Genomic DNA, 22,400 nt, shown 5'->3' on the forward strand with positions numbered 1-22,400 from the left:
GAAACATTAAAAGAAGTAGATGCAATTTAGAATGAGAAGTCTAAATTGACAAGAGAAGGAAGGACAAGAGAAGGGAGGTAGGAAGGGAGGGAGGGAGCAAGGGAAGGAGGGAACAAGGGAAGGAAGGAAGGAAGGAAGGAAGGAAGGAAGGAAGGAAGGAAGGAAGGAAGGAAGGAAGGAAGGAAGGAAGGAAGGAAGGAAGGAAGGAAGGAAGGAAGGAAGGAAGGAAGGAAGGAAGGAAGGAAGGAAGGAAGGAAGGAAGGAAGGAAGGAAATTTATTTAGTCTACCAAATTGTAATTAATTTGGTGACAAAGAAATCTCTTATCAGTAAGAGCTCTCTGGAATTATGGTCTAGAGTAAACCATTGACCTGACTTTACAGCAAGGCCAGAATCAAAGTTATGCCTCTTTAATCTCATCTATGTAACTCTAGAGCTTCTGTATTTGGATTCACATCATGCTTGTGTTTTCTCCCTCAGAGACATGGGAGCAACACAAGTGTCACTTGGACCAATCCAAAACATCCTCATGATGACTCTTAAATTGGAAAAACTGTAAGTTGATTTTTCTGACATTTATTTTCACTTCGTTTTTTAAGGCTTTTTATTTTTGTTTCTCTCTCTCTCTTTTTTAATGTAAGAGTACTGCTATTTATTCAGCCATTAAGCTAATACAACATGGCATGAACTCCACATTACTATTTTTTATTCAGAATGTTAATTTAATTTATTTTTAAATTTTTTTTGAATCACCGTGAAATACAGTCACAAAGCTTTCCTTGTTGAGTGTCAGTCATACAATGATAGGATACCCAACCCTCCACCAGTGCACATCTTCCACCACCAGTGTTCCCAGGATCCACCTTCTCATCCCACCAGACAATCTTCCCCATACTCTCTTTTGTAATGCCTGTTATAAATAGTATAAGATGTCATACGGCCACAAGAGCAGCTGTGTGCTCCTGGAATTCTAAAAGTTTAGACAATTAAGGTGTGGAGAAACCTCTGCAGAGAACTTCTCAGTTAAGAGATTATTTTGTGTGTCTCTGGATCGTGGCCCTTGTTTTCATCTTTTCCAGAGAAATAACTATTGGCATATGCCCTGCAGAGTATGCCCGCTTGGCCGTAGGGTGCCTCACGATCAGCCCTAATTGCAGCTTTTGATCTCTTTTGAGATTTATGGGTCTCTGAAATATGGCCAGTAAATGAGCTTGTATAACTGAGCAAGACGTGCTTTGTGGGTGTGGTTCCAACATACCAAACTTTTGGCTGTTTAGTTTCTTGGTAAACTTGCCCTAAGTTGTTGGAGTTCGGCCACAGGTACATCAGCAATTTCGGGTTATCAGGAAGCCAGAAGGCTCCATCTGGCTGCTGCTGCACTTGCCTCACAGGTATAGATTGACATTCTGGTGGCACCATACCCCTTCTTGTTTATTTTTCTTAAGCTATGTTTAATTGAGATGTAATTTTATTTTTAAAAAATATATTTTTTTAAAAATTCTTTTATTGAATCACCATGTGGAAAGTTACAAAGCTTTCAGATATAAGTCTCAGTTATCCAATGCTCAAACACCCATCCCTTCACCAGCGCACTAAAAAATATTTTTAAAATGAGATAGTCAAGAATCATTTTTGGTGTCTCATGGATGCTGTGATCAAACCCAGGTCAACCGTGTTCAAAGCAAATGCCAGACCTGCAATACTATAATATTACTCTAGTCCCTGTTTTTTCAAAGTCTGGAAAAGTGATTTCAGATTTCCCCAGGTGATAACTGGAATTTTTATCATTATGTGGGAGCTGGAGAGATAGAATAGTGATTATGTATTTGCCTTGCATGTGGCTAACCCTTGTTCAGTCTTTGGCACTGTCTGTAGTTCTCTGAGGCCTGCAAGGAATCGTTCTTGAGCCAAGAGCCGAGAGCAACCCCTGAGCACCACCAGATATGACTAAAGAACAAAACTCAATTTTCTGAGAGCTGAAGTGATAGTAGAGGAGTTCAGGTACAAGCTTTGCATGTACCACCTCCCAGTTGGGTTCCCACCACCACCGAGTTCGAGCAGCACCTCATTCCTGTTTCTCAGGAACATTTTGAATAGCTGCACAATGGCTTTGGCTGCCTCTTCTACCTATTTAAAGTAACCCCTTTACTCTGCACTTAATTCTCTGTGTTTCCATTCATAGGATATTACCTAGGCATCTCACCTGCTGCCTCTGCCAATTTAAGAATAAAATAGACTCTGTCTGCAAAGTAGTCAAACTACATTGTGAATGTACCAGCAGCACACACTGCGGTGAGTCTGAATTGCCTGCTGATAGCTTTTTAATTTATGTTTCATTTTAATTTTAATCACTGAGGGTCCATTGTAAACTGATTATGCAGTTGCATTATTTTTATTAGAGTTCAACTCCCTATATTTCTAAGAACTATTTCTCTTGGTAAAAGTCAGAATCTCAGTTACATCATTACCTTAGCAGTCTATGCATGACCTGAGACATCAGAGGAATGGAAGAAAAGGATGGAAGAAGGGAAGGGAGCTAACGATAATGGTCACAAATGAGGGCCACACTCTGGGCAAGGTACTGGTCCTCCAGATGAGAGCTCAGCCACAGAATGCAGTTTGTAAGCAGATTTTATATAGAACAGATCTCAAGAGCCCTTTTCTTCACAGGACAGGTGTAGGTATTTTATTGCATGTGTTTTTGTAATTTTATAGGCAAGTACAAGTCATACTGTCTTATGAAAGTTTTGCTTAGAGCCTGAGAATTTCTGGTTTTCTAAGCAGAGGTTGCCACTCAATCCTTCTAATGATGGATGGGCTCGTGGATTCTTAGACCATCCTCACCTTTGGGCCTACTTTGAATTTTAACCCTTCCATCTACAAAGCACTCAGGTGCTCTTAAGTATCTTTCCACATAGTAAGTTTACTGACCTTAGCTTGATAACTTCCAAAATGTGCTTTTAGGGGCCCAGGAAAATAGATCAATAGGTTGTACCACATGCTTTTCATGTGGGAGGTGGGGATTCAACCCCCCACAAAACAGTTTCCCAAGCACTGCTGGGAGTATCCCTTGGGCACCGCTGAGTGTGGCACATTCACGAGTGCCCACGCACTCACTCGAGCACACACACACATACACACACACCCCACCCATAAAAGTGTTTTCACGCTGGAATATTATGAATCAGATTCGCTATCAGCAATTGGGCACATCAAATCACTTTGCTTCTTACACAAAGATAGTGTTATTTTCAAAATAAACTTTTCGCAATCTACCACTCTCTTCTCAGACTCTCTTCTGCATTCTGTGGCTGAGCTCTCCTCTGGAGGACCAGCACCTTGCCTAGAGTGTGGCCCTCATTTGTGACCATTATCGTTAGCTCCCTTCCCTTCTTCCATCCCTTCCTTCCATTCCTCTGATGTCTCAGGTCATGCATAGACTGCTAAGGTAATGATGTAACTGAGATTCTGATTTTACCAAGGGAAATAGTTCTTAGAAATATAGGGAGTTGAACTCTACCACTCTCTTCTCAGAGGTGGGCATAAGAATCATTTACGAATCACCTTTCATAAGATGAACATCAAACCTGGGGATTTGTTGGGGGTGGCGGGGAGAAGAGGGAGAAGAGTCAGACTGGAGGTGCTGTAAGGACCATGGTGTCTCGGCACTTCAGCGGTGGTCCAGGTGAAGTTTACTTTGTACATGGAAACCAAGAGCATTGGTACTATTAAAACCATGTTACTCCAACTGCAATAATGTTTTAGAGAATAACTAAACCAAATAATAAAAATTCAGAATAAAATACTAATAACATTTTTTTAGGTGAGGAAAAGCAAAACTAAAAGTGTTAAATGTGCCTAATGCCTAGGTCTTGTGATCCCAGTCTTGGATTCTCTGCAAGTCCATGCTTCTTCCTCACTTCCCTTAACTCCCCCTCTAAACATCACTCCACCAAAAGCACTTTGAATTCTTCAGTAAAGGCTGGTTGGAGAGATAGTCTAGTAGCTATGACACTTGCCTTCCATACAGCAGACCTGGATTTGATCCCTAGCATTCCAGACGATCCTAATTACTAGCAGCAGTGATCCCTGAGCACAGAGAGAGAAGTAACCCCTGAACATTTCTGGATTTGGCCCCACTGTCCCCCCAAGAGAAACCCAACTGCACAATGTTATACTTGACCTTGAAGCAGTCAGAAACTTTGTATGGTTCCCTAAGTAGAGATGAAAATAGTAGGAAGTAGGTGAAGTTAAAATACACATCTAATCAGAGTTGTTTTCCCCCAATTTTGGGAGCTCAAATATTATTTCAGGAGCCAGAGAGATAGTACAGTGGGTAGGGGACTTGCCTTGCACACAGAAGACCTGGGTTCCATTGCCGACATCCTATACAGTTTCCCAAGCACCACCAGAAGTGATTTCCTGAGCACGGAACCTGGAGTAACCCCTGAGCATTACCGAGTGTCGCCCCCAAACAAAACAAAACAAATTTTCTAGATTTTCTCAACATTGCACATTGACATATACTCTGGCAAATCCATTAACATATCCTTAGACATCTTTCCAGATTCAACAATATGAGACTAAGGCCTAGTAAGCAAAGGAATTAGTGGATAGTGGAGGAAGGGTGCATTCAGATAAGGACCTGATTTCTGGAGGAATTTCTTTGTTGGCTGTGATGGTAATAAGAATATTAGCACACGAAAGAGGTAAAGAGAAAGAGCCCTCTCTCCTCATGTGGGCAGGACAGGATAAAGGTATGGGAGTATAATAAGTCATAGTTGAGGGTCTAGAGAGATGGTATAATGGAGAAGGTGCTTGCATTTTTCTTTTTATGCTTTTTGGCGTCACACTTTGGCGATGCACATGGGTTACTCCTGGCTCTGGCTGTGTTCAGGGAACAATATGGGATGCTGGGAATCGAACCCGGATTGGCTACATGCAAGGCAAACAACCTATCTACTGTGCTATTGCTCCAGCCCCAGGGTGCTTCCTTTCATGCAGTCAACCGAGTTTCATTCCCAGATTCCCATGTGGTCCCCCAGGCACCACCCAGAATAATTTCTGAGAGCAGCACTATAGCACTGTAGTACTGTTGTCCGTTGTTCATCGATTTGCTCGAGCGGGCACCAGTAATGTCTCCATTGTGAGCCTTGTTGTTATTGTTTTAGGCATACCAAATAGCCACGGGGAGCTTGCCAGGCTCTGCCATGTGGGTGGGATACTTTGGTAGCTTGTCAGGCTCTCCGAGAGGAATGGAGGAATCGAACCCGGGTCAGCCAGGTGGAAGACAAATGCCCTACCTGCTGTTCTTATCGCTCCAGCCTGGTGGCCATAATTAGCAAAAAAAGATTTGTTGATTAGTTTTTAATTTGCTTTTGGGAGCAACACGCATTAATGCTCAGAGATTACTCCTGGCTCTGCACTCAGGAATTACTTCTGCTGGTGTTCAGGGAACATGTGGGATTCCAGGGATCAAATCTGGGTTGGACACATGCAAGGTGAATGCTCTACCTTCTGTACTCTCTCTCTAGCCCTGCATTTATCTACTTTCATAAGGTGGTTCTAGATTACATAAAAAGTATGCTATCAACAATTATGCAAACAAGTATAAGTAATAGACACATGTAAAATTTAATTAAAGTAAAAATTTAGCCATTATAAAAATGTTTTCTCTTGGGCTGGAGATAGTAAAGTGGGTAAGGTGATTGCCTTGCATGTAACCAACCCGGATTCAATCCCCAGCATCTCAAATAGCCCCCAAACACTATCATGAGTGATTTCTGAGTGCAAAACCAGAAGTAACCCCTAGGCATCGCTAGGTAGCCCCCCCAAAAAAAACCTCAATTATTTTTCAAGTGTAGTTTATATTTGGATGAATTCTGAGCACCAAGTATAAACTTTATCATGTATCTTTTTACCTATTTGATTAGTACACCTTGTTATGATCAAGAGCAGGATAGTTTTATTAAACTTTTGTTAGACATGTGATAATTGTGAGCCATAAGAAAACTAACTAAAAAATGATTATTTTTGTATTCCATTAAACCATTCAAAGTTCTTGAGCTTAGCTACTCTAGCTCGGTGTTGAATTATCTAATAACTCCATTATTATATCTGTAAACTTTATTAAATGGTTTCTCTGATAAACCTGAAGAAGATCCAAATACGTGTGATTTGTTTGAAATACCAGGAACTAATCTCATTGCTCTCCCTGTGATACATTATATAAAGTTTTCAAATGTTAATAGTGATTGATGGTATTAATATTTCTTCAATTAGCTTATAAGTTATAAGATAGATTCTAACATGGACTTTAGGGTTAAATTGTGTTACTAAAAGAGTTAAAACTATCAGCATAAAGAATAAATTATTAAATTAGTTCAATGTTTAACTCTATATAAACCAATAAGCATTGAGAGCAGGTAGACATTAAAAAAGGTATTTCTTAACAAAAAATGTAGACTTTAAAACAGAATTTGGAACTTGCTCAGTTTTAATCTTCAATTTTATCTATCTAAAACTCCTCCTTAATCATAAAGGAAGGTCATTTATCTCTAAGATGCATGTTATTTAAGTCATCTGTTCTTCAATTCTGTGTGCTGTGGCTGAATCACAGACCAAAGTTAGTTAGTTTTTAATGATCTGAAATACTTTCAGATTCACAGTATACAGTTGGAAACAGATCATGTTGAATTCAAGAATTCTGAGAGCAGAACCAAGAACAACCCCTAAGCATGGCTGGGAATGGCCAAAAAATAAAACAGAAGTCAGTTGATCTGTAAAGAGTCTAACTGAACAGCAAATATTTGTCTTGAATACTGGGTACTTGGTCCTTGGGGACCAGTGGAATAATCAAATTATTATTGTTTGAGTGTTTGCTTGTTTGGGGGCATACTCAGAGGTAGTCAAAGTTTACTTCTGACTTTGTGTTCAGGAATCAGTCCTGGTAAGGCTTGAGGGACAGTATGGGTGCTGGGGAACAGACTCAGGTTGGCTGCGTACAAGATAGATACTTTATCTGCTCTTCTGTCACTCTGCCCCCCAGTGGGATAATCCTAAATACATGCACTAAACTTCATGCCCTATTTATTCTGAATAAATAGTGATGATCACTTTGTTTCTCCTTCTGTTCTTGCCAATCACAGGTGTAAACTTAAGGCTTCCCTGTGCCCCCCTCCCCCAATATGGCTCTTGTTTCCTGATTACTAATTTGCTTGTCTGGAATTTATGTCTGTGCTCCCAAAATTATCCCCAGTTACCTTTCTTGATCAAAAGCAAGCTCTTTTTTTGATAGAGGAGGAAGAGTCCATAAGTACCACGAAAAGGGAGTTCATGAAGGTTTTACAGACTCGAAAGAAGAATACCAGCACCTAGCTGACCATTGAACCGGAGGAGGCCTCAGCATAGAGAAACAGCCTGTCCGTTCTCATGAATGAGCAGCTAGACTTAGGGAACATTGCCTGAGAGAGAAGGCTCAGGAGGCGGCCCCAAGAGAACCAAAAGAGCTTCCCTTGGCGGAACACCCAGGAAATGGGTGGAAAACTCCTTCAATGAGGAGTCCTCCTCCATCCAGGAGCACGGGGCGGTGGTGTCCACCACCTGGAGCAGTTCTCCGTGGGCAGCCCGTCTGCCGCCACTTCTCCGAAAATCCCAGCCGAGGCGAAAAACAAACCCAAAGACTCGAAAAACACGCTCCTCATTTTGGAAGACGCAGACGCTCGAGTTCGGAACATGAAGTTTCCCAGCCCCGTGTCACACACTGAAAAAAATTACCGTTTTCATAAATCTTACTCTCGGCTTTGCCCAGAATGCCCAAAGCCAGAGTGAGTACAGAGACGAAGGAATCAGCACCCGAGAGGCCGGTGCGAGTCGCCAAGCGGCCTCCTTTCGCTGCGGTGAGAACCTCATCAAGTCCCCGCCAAGAGAGGAGTCTCTGTCTTGGAGAGATCAGGACGAACCTTGGCTCCAGTCCTTTCAACCTTCACACTCATCTGCAGGAAAGAAGACCGCAGAAAGCACGCATGCTGCAAATGGGGCGAACACCAGAGGCATCGCGCTGCCAGAGAAAACCGTCGGTAGCAAAGGCACCGCCCATGAGAAGGACGCCGGGATGCCCGGCAACCTCGTGCCGGCTGTCAAGCAGTCCAGCGAGACGCAGTGGGAATATCACAACGTGGCCACCGACATCGTCTCTGCCACACAGAAACCACACCCCGGAGACCAACTGGACATGCAACTCATCCAGCAGCTGTGGTCCCTCATCCCCAACAGTGACGTGAGGAAGCTCATTGCTCACGAGATCCGGACTCTGAAATGGACCGCTCTGAGCCCCAGGTGAGGCTGGCGTGTGCCAAGCTCCTCTCCGGAACCGGCCTCCTGATGAAGCGTCTCAGTGAGCAGCAGGAAGTAAAGGTTCCCGAGGCAGAATGGGATACAGACCAGTGGAAGACTGAGAACTACATCAGTGAGAGAAGGAAGACCAGGGTGAGCAGAACAGCCAGAGGCAAGTGAAGTGAGAACAGATTTCTTTCTTTCTTTCTTTCTTTCTTTCTTTCTTTCTTTCTTTCTTTCTTTCTTTCTTTCTTTCTTTCTTTCTTTCTTTCTTTCTTTCTTTCTTTCTTTCTTTCTTTCTTTCTTTCTTTCTTTCTTTTTTAAATTTTTTATTGAATCACCATGTGGAAAGTTACAAAGTTCTCAGGTTTATGTCTCAGTTATACAATACTCAAACACCCATCCCTTCACCCGTGCCCATATTCTACCACCAAAGACCCCAGTATACCTCCCACCCCCCCGCCCCCCGCCCCCATCCCTGCCTGCTTAGTTGATAAATTTCACTTCATTTTCACTTTACCTTGATTACATTCCATATTTCAACACAACATTCAGTATTGTTGGAGTTTTCACCCAAGAAAGACAGCCCTACTGCCAATGCAGCATTTGATAATTAGTTTTCCATTGTTGAGACTGGAGAGATGTGGGGTCCCCCCTGCAGGCATCATCCTGTCCCGCAGGGAGGACCCTTCGTGGGGCTAAGGAGGGGACGTAACCGAATGAACAGACGCAGAGCCAGAAGGAGGAGGAGGAGCGAGAGAGAGAGTTTATTCACAGCAGTTGCAATACTTATACCTCTTGGTTGGGGGGGGGGGCGGTATGCATGCTTGGACCCCCATAGGAACAATAGTAAAATGCAGATCAGGCATGGGCATTGGGCAGATCAGGCATGGGCGTTGGCTAGTGAGAGAGGAATGGCGAACTGATAAGATCAGTAAGGTCAGCAGTGGTGACCTTGTTACAGGAATCCCAAGTAAGCCTCCACTTGACTAGAGGATAAGAGCCGGGCTTGTAAAATGGCTCCCTATAGAGAGATATGAAGTCCCGTTGTTTCAAGTACATAGAATTTTTCCCCCCTCCTTCCTGCGCCACCAAGTTCATGCCTGCTTAATGAATAGTCCTCATATTATGGCTGACACCACGCCACCCGACGAGAAAAAAGGATATTTCCAGTTCTCAGCCGGCGTGGGGCTATGGCTTAGTTTAGTCTAGAGACATGGTTGCAAGTAGTTTCTGGAACCGGAAGTAGTCTAGTTAGGCTCTGGATTCTGGTTGATCAGCAGCATCGCAACCACACAAAAGTGTGGCCACCCGGGTCGAGTCTTGGCGGAGCATGCACTGGTATGGGCCTGAGACTTCCCAAGCATCCCGCTGTTCCAAGTATATAGTTGTTTTTTTTTTCCCCCTCCCATTCCCGCGCCTCTAAGTTTGTGCCTGCTTAATAGACTTCATAATATGGTGGACACCACACCGAGTTTCTCCCAGAAAAGGGAAAAGAATCGAGAAAGAAGGATATTTCCTCACCTCAGCCGGTATGGGGCTTTGGCTTAGTTCACAGTCTAAAGAAATAACTGCTACTTTGATTACCTTGAATACTTCAACAACAAACTCAGTACTATTGATTGGAGTTTCCCCCTACAGTAAGACCTGCTAAAAAGGAACCTTTTCACGTTGCTGACAATCAAGAGATATTAGGTCACGTGGCTGCAACAGCAGCCTCGAGGTTTTGGATTTCTATATGAAGTCCAGGGAAAATTCTTTTGGTAATTGCATCACTGCAATCTTTTACTTCCCTTTTGTGGTGCTCACATGATGGAGGAGGCTGGAGAGAAGAACCATGCCCCGCTGGAGGCGCATGGGCCAGTAGCTCCGATCACACAATTTGGAGGCATTTTGGGAGCGCTGCTCGTGTCCAAAGTAGTTCAGTTGCCTCCAGGGTCGAGCTCCTGCGGTGGCAGAAAGGAACGTACCTACATGGCCCTGTGCTTAAATATCGGCACAGGGCGGATCTGGAAATCCTGCCCCCTCGGCTTTCCCGGGCTTCCCGTGGGTACCTGCATACTCTAAAAACCGGCAGTTGCCTCGCTGCGTTCAATAAGAACGAGTTGAGAGAGAAAAGACCGTACCCCGCTGGAGGCACATGGGCCAGTAGCTCCAATCACACAGTTTGGAGGCATTTTGGGGGCGCTGCTCGTGTCCAAAGTAGTTCAGTTGCCTCCGGGGTCAAGCTCGTGCGGCGGCAGACTCTTTCTTTCTTTCTTTCTTTCTTTCTTTCTTTCTTTCTTTCTTTCTTTCTTTCTTTCTTTCTTTCTTTCTTTCTTTCTTTCTTTCTTTCTTTCTTCATTCCTTTCTCTTTCTTTCTTTCCTTTTTTCTTTCTTCCTTTCTTTTTCTTTCCTTCTTTCTTTCTTTTTTTTTTAAAAAATAATAACCACTTTATTATGCTTGATTTTAGATATCAAAATTACTAGAGGACAAATACACAAACAATACAAATGTATCAGTATACAAGGCAATTTGAATGGAATTACAAAACTACCTGTATTAACAATGGTGTAATGGATGACTAAAACAGTATAATTAAAGTCATAAACAATCTATGCAAATATACTTTGCTACGCACTATAATTGTAACCAAATAATCTTCTAAAGCTATTTTGAACCAGAGAGATAGCTCAACGAGCTAGAGTGAATTCTTTGTATGTAGGAGGCCCAGGTTCTATCTCCAGCCCCAAGGACCCCCCACCCAAAACAGTACCTATAGTGAGTCCAAGTGCAAAGCAGAGAGTAGCCTTTAAATGACATCGGGATTGATGTCTTACCACTCCCATGATCTCAGTTGAAACAATGATAATTGATATTTATCAAGAAACCATGATATTTCATTCAATAATTAAAGTGATTTTCATGCTCCCTCTCTTTTTGAGATAACTCCTCATGAGAAAACTGCAGAACAAACAGGTTGAATTCTCAGGATCACCAGAAGATTTCATATGTAAAACTAAATGCTCTCTTTTGAGGAAAGTCTTGAAATTGTTACCAGAAAGTCAGAAGGACATTTTAAAACCAAGGTCTGGGCTACAGAGATAGCTCAAGGAGATTGGGTGTCATGTTTAATGTCCCTAGTTACAGTCAGGTACCACATGGTTTGTTGAGCATCATTGGGAAAGACTCAATGGCTCTTAGCACCCAGCCATGCAGCATTGAGTTGTCCAGGTGGGCACCAAATTGTTAGAACCATACTGCTTACTAAGTATCCCTGTGAGTTCACCTAGGTTCTGAACATTGCAGGGAAGCCTCTGAACCCTCCAGAAGGTAAGGCCTGTTTGTTTGAAACAAAATGATTGAAATTCAGGATATATAAATTCAGGGAGAAATTTAAAAGGTGCCCCAAGTCAGATGTTTATGTTTTTATTGGTTTTGGTGTTTTGTTGCAGTTTTGGTCTTTGGGTCCCACCCAGCTATGCTCAGGGCTTACTCCTGGCTTTGCGCTGACCTTCCTTCTTTCTTTCTTCCTTTCTCTCTTTCTTTCATTCTTTCCTTCTTTCTTTCTTCCTTCCTTCCCTTCTTTCTTTCTTTCTCTTTCTTTCTTTCTTCCTTTCTTTCTTCCTTTCTCTTTCTTTCCTTTCTTTCTTCCTTTCTCTCTTTCTTTCTCTCTCCTTTCTTTCTTTCCTTCTTTCTTTCTTCCTTTCTCTCTTTCTCTCTCTTTCTTTCTCTCTCTCTTTCTTTCTTTCTTCCTTTATTTCTTCCTTCCTCTTTCTTTCTTTCCTTCTTTCTTTCTTCCTATCTCTCTTTCTCTCTTTCTTTCTCTCTCTTTCTGTCTCTCTTTCTTTCTTCCTTTCTTTCTTCCTTTCTCTTTCTTTCTTTCCTTCTTTCTTTCTTCCTTTCTCTCTTTCTCTCTCTCTTTCTTTCTTTCTTTCTTTCTTTCTTTCTTTCTTTCTTTCTTTCTTTCTTTCTTTCTTTCTTTCTTTCTCTCTCTCTTTCTTTCTTTCACGAAGAGGCCTATGCTGAGTGAACAGAACAGCCAGAGGCAAATGAAGTGAAAACAGATTTCTTTCTTTCTCTTTCTTTCTTTCTTCCTTTCTTTCTTCCTTTCTCTTTCTTTCCTTTCTTTCTTCCTTTCTCTCTTTCTTTCTCTCTCCTTTCTTTCTTTCCTTCTTTCTTTCTTCCTTTCTCTCTTTCTCTCTCTTTCTTTCTCTCTCTCTTTCTTTCTTTCTTCCTTTATTTCTTCCTTCCTCTTTCTTTCTTTCCTTCTTTCTTTCTTCCTATCTCTCTTTCTCTCTTTCTTTCTCTCTCTTTCTGTCTCTCTTTCTTTCTTCCTTTCTTTCTTCCTTTCTCTTTCTTTCTTTCCTTCTTTCTTTCTTCCTTTCTCTCTTTCTCTCTCTCTCTTTCTTTCTTTCTTTCTTTCTTTCTTTCTTTCTTTCTTTCTTTCTTTCTTTCTTTCTTTCTTTCTTTCTCTCTCTCTTTCTTTCTTTCACGAAGAGGCCTATGCTGAGTGAACAGAACAGCCAGAGGCAAATGAAGTGAAAACAGATTTCTTTCTTTCTTTCTTTCTTTCTTTCTTTCTTTCTTTCTTTCTTTCTTTCTTTCTTTCTTTCTTTCTTTCTTTCTTTCTTTCTTTCTTTCTTTCTTTCTTTCTTTCTTTCTTTCTTTCTTTTATTCTTTCATTCCTTTCTTTCTTTCTCTTTCTTTCTTTCCTTTTTTCTTTCTTCCTTTCTCTCTTTCTTTCTCTTTCTTTACTTCTTTCTTTCTTCCCTTCTTTCTTTCTTCCTTTCTTCCTTCCTTTCTTTCTTCCTTTCTCTCTTTCTTCTTTCTCTCTTTCTTCCTTTCATGGAGAGGCTCATGCTGAGTGAAATAAGTCAGAAGAAGGACAGACATAGAATGATTGGGCTCATTTATGGGACGTAAAAAAAAGTAAAAAGATAGTATGAGATTAACACCCAAGGACAGTTAGCAACAAGGGCCAGGATGAATGGCCCGTGGTTGGAAGCCTGCCTCAAGGGCTGGGAGAGAGGGCAGCTGGGATAGAGAAGGGATCAAGATAACAATGATAGTTGGAAGGGATCACTCTGGATGGGAGATGTGTGCTGAAAGTGGGTAAAGGATGAAACATGATGACACTGGTGGGGGGAGGGGTGTTCTAGCATTGTATGGCTGAAGCTGGATCACAATCAGGAAAGCTTTGAAACTCTATCTCACAGTGACCAGGCTCAAGGGTTTCCGGGCTCTCAGGCCATGCCATGAAAGAGCACAAGCAGGAAGACCACGGTCTCCTTCCTGACTCTCCCTCTCTTGCTCGCTCTCTTTTTTCATGGCCACACAACTTTTTTTTTAATTCAGAAAGTTCACTGTCATCCCGTTGCTCATCGATTTGTTTGAGCGGGCACCAGTAACGTCTCTCATTGAGAGACTTATTGTTACTGTTTTTGGCATATCCAATACGCACGGGTAGCTTGCCAGGCTCTGCCCTGCGGGCTCCAAACTCTCAGTAGCTTGCCGGGCTCTCGGAGAGGGGCGGAGGAATCGAACACGGGTTGGCCTCGTGAAAGGCGAAAGCCCAACCACTGTGCTATCGCTCCAGCCCCAGAATGTTAGGTTACCATATTATTTTATTATTACTTCCCTGCTTTTAATTGATTCACCGTGAGATAGTTACAAAGCTTTCATGTTTGACCTTCGGTCATATAATCATCAAACACCCATCCGTTCACTAATGCACATTTTCCACCATCAAAATCCCCAGTATTCCCCCCAAACCCCATTCCAACCCCTCCCCTGCCTGGTGGTAAACAATTTCCCCCATACTCTCTCTCTACTTTGGTTACATCCGATATTTAGACACCAGTCCCACCATGACTCAAACCTGCCAGAAAGACAATGCTAGAATTTCATGGCATTCCTATACACAAATAACGAGAGGAGAAAAAAGTGATATGAAAAAGGCAACCCCGGGGCTGGAGCGATAGCACAGCGGGTAGGGCATTTGCCTTGCACGTGGCCGACCCGGGTTTGATTCCCAGCATCCCATATGGTCCCCTGAGCCCGCCAGGAGTAATTTCTGAGTGCAAGCCAGGAGTAACCCCTGTGCATCGCCAGGTGTGACCCAAAAAAGCAAAAAAGAAAAAGAAAAAGAAAAAGGCAACCTCATTCACAATCATGCCTCAGAAAATCAAATACCTTGGAATCAGCTTAACTAAGGAGGTAAAGGAACTGTACAAAGAAAACTACAAAACACTATTTCAAAAATAAAAGAGAACACAAGTAAATGGAAACACATCTCCTGTTCATGGATTCGGAGAATTAACAATGTCGAAATGGCAGTGCTCCCCAAAGTATTATACAGATTCAGTGCGATCCCTATATGGGTACCTGTCCCAAGAGTGCACTCGCCCCTCGGCGAGCTTTAGTTTTTTTACAAGTACCCATGTCATTCTTCAAAGACATGAATCAAACACTCCTGAAATTCATATGGAACAACAAGCACCACAAATAGCTAAAGCAATTCTCCAGAAGAAGAAGATGGGAGAGGGCATCACCTTCCCAAACTTCAAACTGTACTTCAAAGCAGTAATAATTAAAACAGCATGGTATTGGGACAAAAGTAGACCCGCAGACCAGTGGAATAGGATTGAACATCCTTACACATACCCTCAAATATATGAGCATATAATCTATGATAACAGCAAGAAATGAGAAGTAGAGAGAGGAAAGTCTCCTTAACAAATGATGCTGGCAAAACTGGACAACCACATGCCAAACAATGGATTCAGACCTCTACTTAACACCATGCACAAAAATCACATCAAAGTGGATTAAAGAGCTCAACATCAGACCCGAATCCATAAGGTACATTGAGGAAAAGGTCGGCAAAACCCTCTACGACATTGAAGCCAAAGGTATGTTCAAGAACAAAATGCCATTGACCAAACAAGTGGAAACAGAGATGAACAAATGGGACTATCTTAAGCTACTAAGTTTCTGTACCTCAAAGAAACCGTGACCAGAATACAAAGACAGTCTACAGAATGGGAATCCAGTTTAATTCCAGGTTTAACCTTTTTCATTTGTTTGTTTTAGTTAGGGGGCACACACAGAGGTGCTCAGGGCCTACTCCCAGCTCAGTGCTCAGGGGTGGCTCCTGGAGCTGCTTGGAGTTGAGGACTCGGAGGTACCATCTGCTGCCAGAGATGAAATCTCATCTCCCAAGCATGTACCATGTGCCCCAGACTGTTAAACTCTCCCTCTGGTCCCTCTGTTTAGTCTCTTGAGTACTACCACATTCTGAAAAACTAAAAGGTACAGTATGTTTTTCCACCTCTTCGCCACCAATTTTGATTGTCTGCCTCTTTCATTGCTGCCAGCCTCCTGGTGAAAAGGGACAGCTCGACCTGGTTTGGTGTGTTTTTTCTTTTTGTTTTTAACTTAACTTTTTATTTTATTTTATTTTCCCTTACCTTATATAGACACTGTGGCTTACAAAATTGTTCATGATGATTTGTTACAGACATTCAATTCCACCATCACTGCACCTTCCCACCACAAATGATCTCCAGTTTTTCCAATCATCCCTTCAGCCTATCCCCAAAGCAGGTACTCAGTAATTTATTTTATATTGCTTCTTATAATTTGCTAAAAGAATAATGAAAAAATATTTCCTCAGAAGAAAATTAGTGAAGATTGTGTATCTCACCCTGAAGCTATTTTTTTAGTTATTTTTAGTTTTGGGTGTTTTTTTGTTTTTTGTTTTTGCCTTTTGGGTCACACTTGGCGATGGACAGGGGTTACTTCTGGCTCTACACTCAGGAATTTCTGCTGTTGGTGCTCAGGGGACCATATGGGATGCTGGGACTTGAACCTGGGTTGGTCGCGTACAAAGAAAATTCCCTACCTGCTGTGCTATCATTCCAGCCCCTTACCCTGTAGCTATTAAGCAATTGTACAAGACATTGCTAAGATGTTGTTATAGGGTATGCTTTCTATGTTGGTACTTTCCTAATCAAGATTGGATGCCTTCTACTTTACATCCCACCCAGTCTGGTGTGCTACTCCTGGCTAATCAGTGTTTTATAGTTTGAGTTGTCACGTGGCTGCAATGCCCCTGTGCATTCCAGTAAGTCCAAAGTTTTCAAGGGTGTGATAGAGGTGGAGTGAAATTTTTAACTGCTCATCTAGCCAAGGCATGCGATTCCGTGCCAGAGCGAAAGAATGAGGTCCTTTTGTGCCAGAGACCACCAGTGTGACAGTGATCCTCAAGGGTCTCCAGAGCTATGCCTAGTGATGCTTAGAGTCACATGGTGCCCGGCGTCCAATCCAGGCCTGGTATGCACCACGGCCCCTAAACTTGGTCTTTATCATTTGCCACATAAATGTTTTCAGTTTATTTCAGTTTTGGGACCATACCCGGTGGCACTTAGGGCTTACTCCTGGCTCTGTGCTCAGGGGTCACTTCTGGCTGAACACCGGAGACCATATATGGTGCTGGGGATCGAACCCAGGCTGTTCATATGCAAGGCAAATGGCTTACCCCCGTCCCATAGCTCCATGAAAAGTTTTGAGTTTTGATGTAGTCCAGTGTCTATTTCCTTTTGTCACTTTGGGTTTGAGTGTTTGTAATTAAGATCCTAATTGCCAGGTGTAAGGTCATGAAAATTTATTTCTGTGCTTTTTCTCGGGAACGTGATTATTTGCTTTGGACTAGTTGTATAGGGAGACGACTCTTGGCTCTCTGTTTGGGGGTCACCCTGGCGATGCTGAGGGGAACCTGCCATGCTGGGGATCAAACTGGGCTTCCCCTGTACAACTCATGCATTCAGTCTTCTGGGCAGCCCTCTGGCCCACCGCTTCATAGTTACGAAGTTAGCTCTTATTTTTAGATCCATGAGTCGCTTGAGCTCGCTTCTATGTCTGTTGTAAAAGGCCCAGCGTCCGCTTACCCCTGCCCAGTCACTGAAGTCTGTTTTTCCTGCCTCTTCCTCGCCCCCTTAACATTTCTCTGTATTTACAGTTCCCTTATTTTTGTGTACACCTCAGTAATATTTACATAGGGCATATACTCTGTGGCTACTTTCTGTATCCAATTCTGGAACATTTGTAGCCCACGACAACAGTGGTTTCCCAACCCGGGGTCTGTGGGTAGGTGCCAACCTGTCCTGCCAGAAGGTTTCTGCCACTTTGTGACAAGTGCTGGCCACTTTCCATGTGGCAAACCAGAGGCACGATTTTCACTTTGTAATGTTAGACTTTAAAATGAATCCACAAAGTGACATTATAAATAATGCCTTTTGTTCCTGCCTTGTTGGTCTGCAAAAGATCACTCCCCTTTTCGCTGGTTCCACAGAAAAGGGTTGAAAACCACTGGCCCCCTGCCTTGGTTGTAACTGCCGGGCTTTGGACTATGTGCAGGACAGCTGTCGGCCCACCAATGTGACAAGGTCGAAGAACGCTGCTCTCGAAGGTTCCCTCCCCCACACAGAAAACACACTCTGACTGATCCCTTTTCCCCGGATGGCAGCACACAGAGTCTACTGTTTATGCCTGACATCTTCGGCTGAGTGAAATGACCGGGATCCACCTGTAAATACAGCAGGAGGCTGCGCTTGTCAGTTTTCCCTCTGTGCAGTAGTATCTATCCCCTAGGAATACTCTAGCCAAATGTATTATCCATTCTTTCCTTAACAGGCAGTTGGATTATTTCCAGGGTTAGGTTATTATGAAGAAAGCTTCAGAGGTGGACATTGGTTGTTGTTCTGTTGACACAGCCAGGTGTGTGGTCTGGGACTGAGGATTGGGTCCCCACATCCAACATGCCAAGCATGCGCTCCAGCCCTTTCGACTCTCTCCCCAGCCCAGCTTTTGTGTTTTGTCATAGTGGCCATCCACGTGGGGCTGGGGCTGATAGTGCCTGAAGTCCCCGTGCATCGCTGCTCATCCTGACTCTGCAGGCCTGATGCTCTGGCACCAAGAGGTGTGGTACTTGACCCTGACGAGACAGGCCTGGAGGTGTTTGAGTCCGCGAGAACTCCTCCTGACTGTGCATGGGAGAGCACACGAGTTGGCCATGGAACACCCGCCTTGCACATGCCAGCCCTATGCTCCACTGCTGAGCCCTACCCTGGCCAAGTCTAAAACCTGAGAGCCACTGGTTTTTGCTTCTTTACCAAAAAGAAGATGGTGGCTGGAGAGAGAGTGCAGCCGGTAGCCAGTCCAGAAACTAGCTGGAGGCACTGGGATGGGGGAAGCCCAGCACAGGCCCTGTTGGGAAAGTTCTTAGAGCCACTCCCTCCCTGCCCCCATTCGTTTTCCTTGGGGAGTTGTGCCAGTGACTCTGGCAGGTTTTTTCAAAGGCTGTGCTGTGAATGGACCCCAGTGGCCACCCAGATTGACATGCTGTCCCCGTCACCAGCGAGGAAGCACCTGTGGGTCTGAGGGTGGAAGCCCAGAAGGCTTAGCTGAGGCTCCCCAGTGCCTGACTGAGCAGAAGGGATGAGGAAGTGGTGAGGAGGGAAGATGAACTAAGACTCGGGGAGATGGGCAGCATACTGAAGATGTGGCGACAGAGGAAGGAGCAGTGGGCAGGAACTGACAGTGCCTAGCGAGCTTCGACTCATAGGGCCTGGGATTTTCTGGTTCTTTCTTGGAAACAGTGTGGAGAAACCCTGGGTTGGTTGCAGTAAGAGACCCACTTAAGCTAGAGGAGGGAGAGCACGAGGAGTCTTTTTTTACAAATTGTATTTAATTTACTCATTTATTTTGTTTTTTACATCACACCAAGCAGTGCTCAAAGGTTACTACTGGCTCTGCACTCAGGAATTACTCCTGGCAGTGCTCTGGGGACTGTATGGGATGCACAGGATCAAACTTGGGTCGGCCACATGCAAGGCAAATGCCCTACCTATTGTACTATCTCTCTGACCCCCAAAATGAGCAGTCTTGCAGAGCCCAGCCAAGGGGCTCAGGGGAACCTTGGGAAGCAAGTGGAAATAAATCTGCAAAGCTGCAAAGTGTTTGCAGGAGGAGCCAGAGCCACCGTGTGTAAGGAGCTTCCTTGGCATGCAGCTGACCCGGGTTTGATCCCCAGCATCCTTTAAGGTCCCCTGAGGCTGGCAGGAGTAATTCCTGAGTGCAGAGCCAGCCAGGTGGGACCAAAAACCTGAGTCAGCCTGCTGCTTCTTCGCTGGGAACCAGGCTCCACAGCACCCCCTGCACTCCAGCTTTCTCCACTCCTGATGGGCCCCTCAAGTTCCACCACTAAAGTCTTAAGCAGCCATGAGGGTGGCTTTGGTCCAGCCTAAGTACCTGGGATGCAAAGTCCGCTGGATCAGCTCTTGGTTCCATAATTGGAGCCATGGGAGCATTTGCACCAAACAATCGTGTCTGTTCACAGCTAGCCACGCAACATTTTCAGTGGAAAAAGAAATGTCCCATTCCCCAGAGCGGTAGACACCCTCACACAGTCAGCTCAGCCATGGAGAGTGTTCCCATGGTTACTGAACTTCACTGCCCTTCACGGTGAAGAGATAAATTAATTGTAGAACCGCTGTCCTCTCCGGGTGACTGTGCGGTGTTGGGCAAACTCAGGTACCTCAGGGGTACTTATGACTGACTCTTTGGAGAGAGAGAGAGAGTCTGTGGGGCAAGGGTGGGGGCAACATTTTTCTTTAGTAACTCTCAGCTCAAGCAAACAGGGCCCATTCCTGTCATGGGAGAAAACTGTTTAAAATGTGGAAGCCCCCGAATGGGGGTAGAGCAAAGGCCACAGATGAGGGCAATTGACAGGAAGCATCAGAAGGGCCACAGGAGGCCGGAGCAGAGATCCACAAAGGAGACCCAAGGAGTGGGCACGGGACCTCACAGAGCACTGGGTCAGGATGGATGAAGCCAGAACCAGTGTTTTGTCCTACAGGCTGATGTGGAAGCTGCGCAGTGAGGGCTGACCACTCTCTTCCTGGGTGACAGAGTGTCCCCTGGAATGAGGCGGGGGAAGCCGGCCTGCTGTGGAGTTTTCCAGAACTATTCTAGCTCCTCACTTGGGGATTCTCCATTTCTTCTGTCCTTTGCTTTCATTCTCTGTTACTTTCTTCCCTTCCCCTTCACAAGCCAAATGGAGCCAGAGCCCCAGGACTACAGGGTTTCCAAGGGCTGCCTCCTCATTCCCATGCAAGTCCGGGCCCCTAGCTCCTGACTGTCATTCGTAAAACCAAGGCGACCCCAATGAAATGTCTATATTTGGGGGTTCATTAAAGTATTCCTTGTACGAAGAAAGCGTTCACATTTTCCTGATTGAATTTGAGTGTCAAGGGCAATCGGATCACTCAGGGTACTAAAAGAAAGATAAAACTATTGTCTGCGAATGTTCATTTTGAAGTAGAGACCTGTGTGAACAGTTTCACAGGGTATTGGGAGAGGCAGTGAACTCTGCAATTACTGGTTTGAAACAATATCAGACTCCAGGTAACATACCCAAAGCCAATCGTTTTTTATGGAGAGAGAAAGCTCGGGTACAGCTTAGTGATCTGGTATTGATTGAGGCATAGAAAATAGTGGTGGGTGGAGGAAGTGTGTCAGAATGCCAAAGATTTCAGCCTGCTCTGGAAGAATGAACTAGAATTCAGATCATCTTTACAAAGTCCTGGATAGGGCTGGAGCAATAGCACAGCAAATATTTGCCTTGCACGCGGCCAATCCAGGTTTGATTCCCAGCATCCCATATGGTCCTCTGAGCGCTGCCAGGACTAATTCCTGAGTGCATGAGCCAGGAGTAATCCCTGTGCATCACCAGGTGTGACACAAAAAAGCAAAAAAAAAATATATTAAAAAGAGCTGGATGGAATCTATATCTCTGTTTTGTTTGGGGCAGGGCTATTTGGCACCACACCCAAATGTCTGGGGCTATTCCTGAATGTCTTGCTCAGGAGTGACCCCTTGGAGTGCTGGGGATACACTCCCAGTCATCAGCCAAAAAACAGGAACATTAATGATTAAGGTGATCCTTTCTAAAAAGACGAGGGTGGGGGGCTTCCAATATGTTCCTTTGTATTTGACATACTATTCCAAGGATCAGAGTTGGGTTGGCCACATGCAAGGCAAGTAGCTTACCCTCTGTCCTATCTATCTTACCCAAGATCTAACTTTTTTGTTTTTGCACCACACCCAGTGATGTTCAGGGATTACTCTTGACTGTGCATTCAGGAATCACTCTTGGCAGTGTTCAGGAGACCATATGGGATGCCGGGGAATGAACCAGGTCAGTCACATGCAAGGCAAGCACCCTACCACTGTCGATTTCATTTTCTTAGGAGGTGCCAATATGGAATAAAAACAGGGAAATTTTCAGAAAAGGATCAGATGGAGGCATGTCTTACATGTAGCAGCTATCAGTCTTGATAAAACTGGGGTGTGCCTTGAATCACTCATGTTCCTACTTCTGAGTCTTAACTACAGCAGCCATAAAATGAGAAATGATGATGTGGTAGTTTCTAGACATCTAGTTTCTAGAACAGAAATAACAAGATTAAAATTAAGACCATGATCAAAGATTTTCCATTTTTAAAGCAACTTTAAGACTAAAGGGAATCAATTAAAATATTTTTTAAATTCTTCTCTATAAAACAATTATTAGCATTGTAAAGAGGTCACACTTGACTAATGGACTCAGTTTTTGTCTTAGAAAAGAAGAACATTGGTTATATTATCCTTTATGTTTTTTGGGAGGGGCCAAACCTGGCAATGCTCAGGGGTTTCTCCTAGCTCTGCACTCAGGAATTACTCCTGGTGGTCCTCAGGGGACCATATGGGATGTTAGGGATTGAACCTGATCAGCTGCATGCAAGGCAAATAAATACTCTCCCTACTGTACTATTGCTATTGCTCTGACCCCTGATTATATTATCCTTTTTTTCAAGGACTAGGGAACGTTTCACAGATTGAATTTGGTGCTGTCCTGACTCTGCTGACCAGGATTCAATTTCCAGCTCCATAAATGGTCCCCCAAGCCCTGCCAGGGGTTCAGTTATGCCTGAGCACAAAGCCAGAAGTCAGCTTTGAGCATCACTGAGTGTGGTCCCAAAACA

At 43.9% G+C, this 22,400-nt stretch overlaps 1 protein-coding gene across 7 annotated transcripts in view; it reads left to right on the top strand.

Annotated features, from left to right (window-relative positions):
- Positions 1–22,400, top strand: part of LOC129403560 (leucine-rich repeat-containing protein 37A3-like) — a 120,694-nt gene that overhangs the window by 37,018 nt on the left and 61,276 nt on the right. For 6 of the 7 annotated variants that reach the window (XM_055132389.1, XM_055132385.1, XM_055132387.1 and 3 more), the window contains 2 exons: positions 480–554; positions 2,182–2,291. In XM_055132389.1, coding sequence (XP_054988364.1) covers positions 480–554; positions 2,182–2,291 — 185 coding nt within the window. Of the gene's footprint in view, positions 1–479; positions 555–2,181; positions 2,292–15,835; positions 15,922–22,400 lie in introns of those variants that run through there. The other variant, XM_055132391.1, reaches the window with a different exon arrangement.

Source organism: Sorex araneus, chromosome 3 (genome assembly GCF_027595985.1).
Source record: "Sorex araneus isolate mSorAra2 chromosome 3, mSorAra2.pri, whole genome shotgun sequence".
NCBI classification, from domain to species: Eukaryota; Metazoa; Chordata; class Mammalia; order Eulipotyphla; family Soricidae; genus Sorex; species Sorex araneus.